At 37.3% G+C, this 9,710-nt stretch overlaps 1 protein-coding gene across 1 annotated transcript; it reads right to left on the reverse strand.

Moving 5' to 3' along the window:
- Positions 1-545: 545 nt before the first annotated feature.
- Positions 546-6,959, reverse strand: LOC112566834 (major facilitator superfamily domain-containing protein 9-like). The gene is given in 9 exon segments (XM_025243226.1): positions 546-3,351; positions 3,353-3,437; positions 3,439-3,596; positions 3,598-3,623; positions 5,060-5,269; positions 5,568-5,697; positions 6,175-6,218; positions 6,477-6,564; positions 6,864-6,959. Coding segments are annotated over 9 exon segments (1,296 nt in total). The 5' UTR covers positions 6,954-6,959; the 3' UTR covers positions 546-2,886.
- Between the last annotated feature and the right edge of the window lie 2,751 nt (positions 6,960-9,710).

Below are 9,710 nucleotides of genomic sequence, written 5' to 3' on the forward strand. Positions count from 1 at the left end.
GTCTTTCAATGTCTTTTCCTCTATGCATGTAGGATAAGTTTATCTGTATTGGTAGAAAAATTCCACTAAACTTCTTGGTGATACTCTGAGCGTTATTTGTGTTCAGAACTTTATGGAAAAAAAAATCTTTTCCATCTGAAGGGGAGGTAATCAGATGTGTGTCCTTTTCTAGAGCACAAAAGATGGTCAGCGCTCCGTAAACATTCTGTCAAGTTTAAAATGCTGCTTCCATTGACAGAAAGATACATATGGTGCTGTCAGTTACTGCATTTCTCTCCCCTTCACAGTGGTAGCCTCTAAAATGATGCTGCAAACTTTGCTTAAACTGCTTAGTGTAGTATTAGAATTGCCACAAAGAGTGTTACTGGTAAAGTAAATATTAAAATAAAGATGTCACAGAGTTAAATGCACAGAACCAAATATGATCTCTGACCTTCTCCAGCACAAAAAGTATTCCTGCACAATTTGGTTAAAATCAGACAAATGATGTAGATTTGTGTGGTTATTAAAGTAAAACATGCACCAAAAAAAAACTCCCACACACATTGCAATGATTTTCTCTATTTTCTTATTTGTAACAGGTAAATAACAAGATTTTTATCACACTTAATAAGGCAGATCGTTCTAAAGCCATTGAGCACACTTGGCTTGAATTATGGCTCTCTAGTTGTCAAGTGACCTATGGTCACTCACATTAACAGAATTACACAATAAATACCTTAGTAATACTTTTCTACAAATCAAAGACAATGCAAAAGAACAATAATGAGACTAAATGGAGAATACCATACTATGTTAAGATTCCTTAACATGCACCAGCAGAGACAGTATCTCACATGCTGTTAGAGTGTAAAGAAAACAAGAAAAGTAAACAAGACATTAAACATAAATAGCTGCCTAAACCACCTAAAGAACTATGGAATAATATACTTAGTAGTTGGATCGATGGCGGTAAGCCATCCCAATTCTAGATGTATATAAACAGGGTAATGAGTAAATGCTAGACATCACCTTTAAAAATAATAAAATTAAAAAAATAAAAATATATTAAGGTTTTGCCTTATGAAATATAAGCACTGGAAAGCAGTCAGATTGACCATTATTACTAAACAGCATGGGCCTCTTTCAGCATTCATTACCAAAATTATAACAAGCATAACTCTAAGATCAAGTAAATAAAATCTAAAAATCCATGAGAAATGTATCTACATCATAAATACAGAAAGAAAAAATTAACGAAAACAAAACCACAGGCTAGAAAATAGAAACAGCACAACAAACACCCCTACTGCAGATTTAGCAATCCCAGGCACAATGAGCAACAAATGGAAAAGGGCACCACCTACAGCAAGCAACACCTGTAGCATAACAGAGCAACGATCCTTCCTCCATACCTACCTTAACCCCTTCCCCCCTCATCCCTTTCCCTCACATGCCTTTGATATTCATCCCTCCAAAAAATGTGAATATATTACTAAGCAGATATACTGTATTTGAATAATCTACTAATATGCTCTTATTTTAGTACAGCAATATCTTCACCAATATGATACAACAACAAATGGTTGAGGCAACTCTTATGTATTGTGATATTATTTACAAGAGCTCGATATTCTCAGACAGGAAAAAATGAATTTATTTCATCAAAAACGTTTTTAAAAAATCCAATAACAAACTATGCTAAACCTTTTCCCTTTGGTCATTGACATCCTCCCATTTCCCAAAGCATCAAGAGCAAAAAGGGGGACCAACATTGTTTAAAAGTTTTATTCTGGGAAAATAAGTCAAACAATATAAAAATTTAATGCTTCCAACACATTTATATTTTATTGTATTTACAATTTATATACAATAAAACCAGCTGCATTTAATATAAGTGCACTTTCCCAGCCATTTAATGAGATCTCAGTGTGCTTTGCAGAAATATTGTTAAAAAACCAAAATCTTAAAATCGTTAAGACTGTGATAGAGTTCAGAATTGCTTCCCCTTTGACTTCAACTTTAGATTCAAGGTCTTCCCTTTTCTAACTAAAGGGCTGGTTGCTTTGTTGTGATATAGCTTTAGTTGCTGGCTCCATGTAAAACACCAATTCCTGCTTCCACCCCCACTACTTTCCCCTGTCATCAGCAATTAATATAGAAAATGGAAAAGTGTTGCTAGCGTAAGAGGATTTTTCACTAATATACAAATCTTAAGATATGAATGGAATTTTCCACACTTGTCCACAAAACAATTTTTGATATGTAAAAAATAGTACTTAGAAGTTATCATTGATACCGTATTGCTGACCTTGTTCCATGTGCTACTATAAGTGTAAAGAGTACATGGTATAGGAAGAGAGTTTGGCACTGACAGACATTAAGCAGAAAGTATAAGTAAAATGAAAATTGAATGTGTAACAGATTGGAAGATAGTGTTGTCTGTTGAAAGTGAGAGAGGAAACCTGGTCTCTAAAATGGTGAGCACAAGGGTGTCATTTGTGTTGGTTGCATATGTGTGTTTTTCATAGAATCTTTGTTAAAAAGCACATTCTTTTTATTTGTGCCTGTAAAGAAACTAGGACAGAACTAGGACAGTCAGTTTTTACAAAACAGATGTTTTTCACAACAATGACAATTTAATCATACTAGCAGTCCAAGCATTATATAATAATATCTTGTGAGTCTGCTTGCTCTTTATGGCTCTGCCAACTGGCAAGCTTACCATTTGGATGCTGTACCAGTTGTGACATTTGGGAAAATACACTTCCAGTAAATGAGTAAAGAACTGGAACAAATCTGACTACACCCTGAGTACTGTATCTCCACAAGGGAAGTTGATGCATCGATCATCATCTAAAAATAGAAAAATGGACACATCTTTGCTCTTTACCCTTAGCAAAGATGTTAGTTCTTTTTCTTTTTACGTTTCTCAGGGTCTTGAGGCCGTAAATACATGATGACCGCAGCAATGGTGGTTGTCACAATGGCTATCACAGAAGGCCCATCTATATGAACTTCCTGTGCAATTCCTGCGAGAAATGGGGACAGCATTCTGGCAAGGGATATCACACTCTGACTGAGCCCCATTAGTGCTCCTCTGCTTCGCTTTCCTCCCCTTTTGATTGTGAGATCAGTGGCAGCAACTCTTATCGTGGTGGTCACAAAGCTAAGAGGAGTCAGAGCCAGCATCACCATTGACATAGATGAAGCCAGAGTCACAGCAACAAGTGAGGCACACTGAAGCAAAAGCATATGGAAGAACACCGTAGCCATGCTGGAGTACATTTTGGTAAAAGGTCCAACACAAAATCCACACAAAGCTGCTATAGCTCCAGAATAAGACATTATGTAGCCCAATGATTTGGGACTTCGCATTAAATTTTTCTTTCAACACAATGTTAAAATTGTTTCGAAAGATGATGACAGAAAAGCCGGCCAAGAATTTGATGAAGAAGATCCCAAAGATCATGCCAGTCAATAGATTTGAATCGTTGGATAATGAACTTTGGATTAAAAGAAATCTCCTCACTGGCAAGTTTCTTCAAGGAGATAGTAGAGTCACTATGTGTGAAGTTTCTTTCTTCCACATCTGTCAACTTTGTGCTGAGGCTTTGCAGATGGCAATGCTAGCCACACCATTGCTGAGAAAACAGAATCCAAAGGTGCATTAAACAACATAAAGACATAAAAGATAATGTGATTCTGTTTGTTTGAATGACACTAAAAATAAATGTAGGACTGCATAAAAACATACTTGTAATATTGGCATTTCTTATGGACAGCTGTACACTATATTGATGTGAAAAAGATATTGGACAGAAATATTATACAACTAGACTATTCTCTTGGATTCATCAGATTCAGGGAGACTTATGTACGTACAATCTTATCTTCATTAGTGTCTTTTGAACATGTCAAGACATGTGAGAGATGAGCCCTATTAAAGGAGTTGTAATGATTCTAGACCCATATGATATTCCATGTAAATTGAAGGCACTAGGCATGAATGATTCTTACATATTAACTCATAGGAGTCATTTCATAGATTGTTGTTACAAAAGCATGCAAGCGCTAAAATTACTGCAGTGTTATGAAGGATATTCAATATGTTTTTTTTCCATTTCTATAAGGTAAATGATGTAACTGCAGATATTGCTTAAGGAATAATTTTTTTTGCAGGTATCTTTCTTGTTTTTTTGTTTTGTTTCATCAGTTGTCTCCTGGTGGTAATTTAGAATTTTCTAAAACTAGTCATTTCTTTCGAAATGGTAAGTCAGAGATCACAGGTTTGAAGTAGATTCTGAGCACAAAAAACACTCAATCTTTATCATTTTGTGTTCAGATTCCTTATGGATCATCCCACATGCTTTTTGGCAAGATTTGTGGTGATAGGGCCTAATTTGGTATGGTAGCCTACTTCCTAACAATCTTTTATTTTTGATTCCATTATATGAACTGTGACAAAAAAAGCAAGCTTGAAGCAAATTGGCTTTAAAAAACCCATCTATGTAGAAAAACAAAATCTAAACATCAACCTTATGTGGGTTATTATTTTTTTGACAAGTTTTTGAAAATGATATATATATATTTGCGCATGCGCCAAAGGGACACAACTCTAGTGAGTTAAGTGGAGTTGAAAAGAGCACTACACCACTGGGATACATTATCTAAACAGAAATTCCAGCTTTAAAAACCAAATATTTCTGATAAGTTTTTTTTTTATTTCTTCTTTTCTGGAATTTCCTTACACATCATATTTTAGATATTTCTCAAACTATTTCTGTATTTTGTCATGAGTGTCTGAGGGATACACAAAGCACATTCTGATCTGTTTCTTTTTTGTGATTTTGAAAAAAAAAAAGATTTTAGGTAAAACTAACAAGAGATCTTTTTTCTTAATAAATCTAATGTTTAATAAATTTTGACACTAGAGTGACTAACAATTTCAGTAGCTATGTCAAGCTCACACAACAGTCTTAGGGTGTAAGGTACACACCAACAAGAGGTAAAAGTACAACAGACTGACCTGTTTGTAATTTATGTAATGTAGCAGCAAGGGAAAGTAACTAAAACCTACCTGCATTCAAAAGAAAGACAGTTCCAGCAAGAAGAGATACATATCTAAACCCTCCTGGCAGCTCAGCAACGTGGCCACCAACCATCGGTCCCATTATAAAACCAATGCTAGATGCAGAATTGAAGTTACCTAGAACTTCAGATCTTTGCCTTTCAGGAATTATGTCTGCCAAATATATTTTTGACATGTTCTGACTGTGCTTAAAAATACCTGAAAAACATGTAAAAACTACACATATATATATATACACACATCATCATCAAAATTAATGGCAATCCAAATTTACGCAGACATGCATTAATGTTCATAATACATATGGCCAGATGCATGCACATTTGTCAGCATGTTTGTACACGTAACTGATGTAACATGTAAAATATCAGTGGCTGTCGAGTTCTTAACTGCTATGTTTAATATGAATGCATTTTTTGGTACAGTCGTTTTAGAATTATCAAAAAAAAAAAAAAAAAAAAGGAAGTGCTCAAATTGAAGTTACATGAAAGAGTACCTAGTGGAATTCGACTCAAAAGAAGTAAAAGGACAGAAGTGGCGAATCCCATAAATGCGTAGCCAATGCCAGATGCTGCAAGACACAAACATAGAGTATGGTGCCGCCCAAGTGAGTCACTCCATTGACCCTGTAAACATTATGAAACATCATAAATTAGTAGTAGTTTATCCCATATGTTTTACAACTTTGTGTTCATACGAATTTTTCAAGCACTTCTTTTCAAGTTTCTTTCATGATCTTTAAATAACTGTTCTTAATGGCGATTGACCACAACGTACTTTGCAGTCATGAGAATGACATTGAGGCTTACTTTTTTTTATGCTGCAGATAGATAGTCATTCCCCTTTATTGAGTGTCAGAGAGATCCTTTTTCTTGATATTAACATTTTTCTTTTATTTTTTACAAACCCCTCTCTACTACTATATTTCAAATAATACTTTTCAATATTTAACATGTTATCTGATGAAGGTAAAAGTTCTCAGGGAAAAATACATGCAGTTACCTGATTTACTAAAGGATAAAACCTCCATAAACAATGGATTATGTCATTTAGTTGGCCTCCATCAAGCCATAACTACTTTTTTGAATTATTATTGTTCTCACCATCACAGGGCTTGAGAACAGTTGAAAAGCACCATAAACAGAACCTATGTAATGAAAAAAAGACATATATATTCACATATGCAATGTCATGACATTAATTAAGCTGACAAAATGTTAAAAAAAAGGGCATGTGTGTGTGTGTGCACATGCAGGCAAAAGGGTGTGCCTTTAAGAATAAGAATCATTTTATGATTGTATTTTCTTTTTACTTTCCATGGAGAAAGTACAAGTATTGACATTGTTAGATAAAGTAATTACAATATATTAAGATTGACAAAATAATTTGTTTCCATTATCATCACCTATTATGCCAGCCATTGTGGGTGATGCCCCTAGATTACGAGCATATGGCAGAATAAGAGGCATGACCATGCTGACTCCGAACAGATCCTGCAAATGGGTGCATACATGTACTTGCTCATAAGTTCAAATATGTAGCAGCAAAAGAATGAAAATGTAAAGAATATAGTAAACATCATATAACAGAAATTATCATACCAGAAAGATATATAAGCAGATAGTTTTCTTAACCCCAGAGAAACACGTCCAAAATCTCAGTTTGTACTGAACTATTATAGTCACTCCAATACTTTTACTTAACTTGACTCAAATTAGGCAAACAAAAGGATAATCTTACAGAAAGAATCTTATTAGGAATGTGTTAAATACTTTATTGAAATATGATATACCAGAAATCCACTAAAATAAAGAAGATAAAGAGGATTTTTCAATAGTTTGCTCTGCCGACCAAGCAGACGATAACTATCGCCCGACGCCATTGTGATTGCCAGGGGAAGCTACTCGAGATATTCTCCCAACAGCAGCAGACGTTAACGGTAAGCAAGTTTTCAAAAGCAAAACAACAACACACACTTGCACGCACGTGCATGATAATATTATATCAAATGTTAACTATTTTCCCTCGACGATTTAGTCCGTATTGTACAGATCTAATAACAATTTGCAAACAATGATTATCAGTCAAAGATTGTTCGCACATTTGTAAGTAGTTCTACATTCTTCAGGTAAAAGTGTGAGCACACGAATAAAAAGTGTATTTCATCATCGGAAGGGACATCGGAAGAATGGGGTGTTGAGAGAACAAAATCCAAAGTCGACTCAATTGTTGGAAATAGATACCTAACTGATTTTAAAGTGAAAACAAGTGTACCAAACAGAATTTCACGACGCTCGGACTGCAGAAGCGTACAACCATGGACGTGGATCTACGTTCATTGTACAACAGAATAAATCTGATTTGGCTAACAGCTTCAAAAGGATGCACTGACTAGTCTCCAATTTTCCACGATGCTTTATATATTTTGAGAACTATCTTTAGTAATTGATGCAATATTCTTCAAGGGATATTCGAAAAGACGGCTTTGAGGTTAAGTACAGGCCCAAGTTTTTATAGGAATTGACAATTAACTTCGACATTATGACTTTTGTAGATTGTGTGTGTATATAAAAACGGTGCTGATCTTACCCTTCCCAACCTTCTATAGCATTAGGTACCATTTCCAACAGTTGAGTCAACTAGAATGTTCGCTGCGCAACACGGGTATCGAACCGACTCGTCTCCCGGTTAGGACGGCAGGTCTGTAACCACTCGCCTAGCAGCTTATGTAATGTATTATTAAGTGCATATGATATAGGCATGCGTATGCTATTGAATTATACACACTAGTGAGCATGTGTACATGTATAATGTACCCATCCATACTACATACAAACGCACGCCAATGCACTCACTCGCCTTGATGAAGTCCTGATGGTCTGGGTGGATCAATAGCAATCCTGAATGCAACACCCCAGGGACGCGGCGCCACAAAGATAGCGGATCTGATTAGATCAACAATAAAGGCTGCTTGTCAGACACGCTGAATGCAGCAGACAGAAAAATAATTATTGAACTTAAAATAAAAGTAATAAGAACAAGCGCAAAACCCCTAAATATACGCAGTTTGCGTAAACTGGACATTTTCAATGTTGAATGTATAAGACAGACATATGTGGTGAACCTTGTCCACGCTGTGTCTGTTCAGTTGTTCCCTTCGACAACCAGTTTCGGAAGACCAGCAAAACTGTTCGTCAACTGGCATCGGTCAAGGGATAAATAAAGCATAACGATCGCTTGATATTGACTGACGCCCTTGTTATTTATTCTTATTTATTTATTCACCTGGCTTTTCCCCCACCCCCACCAGCTCCAATCATTCTGCCCCCTGAAACACCGTTATAACCCCACCATTCAAACTGCCGTTCTTGGCCTAGACAGTTCCCCCATCCCTCTTCCCACATAACTCTAATCCCCCCTCCCCCAATCCCCGTTACCGGCTAAAGACAACTAGTGGCACGTGCGTCAAGTGGACGCGCGCCTGAACAAAAATAGCTTCAACATCTAAATATAGCCTGATGGAATGTGCCTCCTTCCTGGCTCTCGTTGAGAAAGTCTGGCACCACGTCACAGACAGGAGGCCATCTTGTTGACGGAGTGGCAACGATCGAGTAGGGAGGGGGAGAAGGCGGAGGTAGCGAGATTATGGGTGGTGGGCTCGGTTTTGTTAGTAGGTTTTCTTGTGTCTTGGATGACAGGTAAGGTGCGAGATCGAGACAGCGCCCCCAGTCAGGCGGGAAAGCGGGCAGGCGAAAAGAGGGTAAGGAAAGGAGTTTCTGTCACTGTGAACTGCCTGTTGATTAGAGCATCATACATATGATTTAGGGTACAAACACAGGTTTTAACGGTTTTCAAAAGGATTAAACAGCTCGATCTCCCCAGCAAGCACACACATGCATGAACGTCACACCCGCACACAGAACGCACGCAGGCGCGCGCACGAAAACAGATACTACGCTCTCTGTTGACTACTAACCTGTCTACAAATAACTTTGGCAAGAGTTCCTTGTTTGTGTCTAAATTTTCTCGGAGGTAAAAAGTGAAAGATAAAAAGGAAATGTAAAGTTAAGTTACAGGGCGCGGTGAACTGTAAGTGGTTTACACTTTACAGGTCTAGGGCATGGCAGTGGAAGGCCGAGCCCACGCCTTTCCGTACAGTCTGTTATCGTCCTTGATAAATCAGGTTCCTATCCACTGCTGGGCGAGCAGAGGGAGGCTTCTAGTAGTTGGGTCGAGTGAGATTCGAATCGACAACCCATCTGTTTTATTGACTCGAGGTTACTGAACATTCCTCAAGTTTTCCCCAAATCTTGAATGATCTCGATCGAGAGACAGAGATCAGTGTCAACCTAGTTTGTTTTTTTTTTAACAACAGCTGTTCATATTACATGTGTGAACGCAGTAGCGCGCACTCTTATCGTGTAAAATGCGCACTTTCCACAGCAGAGAGACATGAAAGTCGAGTTTAACATGTTGATCCTTCGCATTAAACATGCAGGAATGCAAATGTGCCTTGTCGGCATCAGGCCTGTAGGAGTGTTCATGAATGTGCAGAATTCTTCCAGTCAGCGGAAACGCGCAAGCAAACGTCGGTACTTGACATTATGACCTAATTATCATGCACTAGGCCCGGCCACCA

This window comes from Pomacea canaliculata, linkage group LG6 (genome assembly GCF_003073045.1).
Source record: "Pomacea canaliculata isolate SZHN2017 linkage group LG6, ASM307304v1, whole genome shotgun sequence".
Taxonomy (NCBI): domain Eukaryota; kingdom Metazoa; phylum Mollusca; class Gastropoda; order Architaenioglossa; family Ampullariidae; genus Pomacea; species Pomacea canaliculata.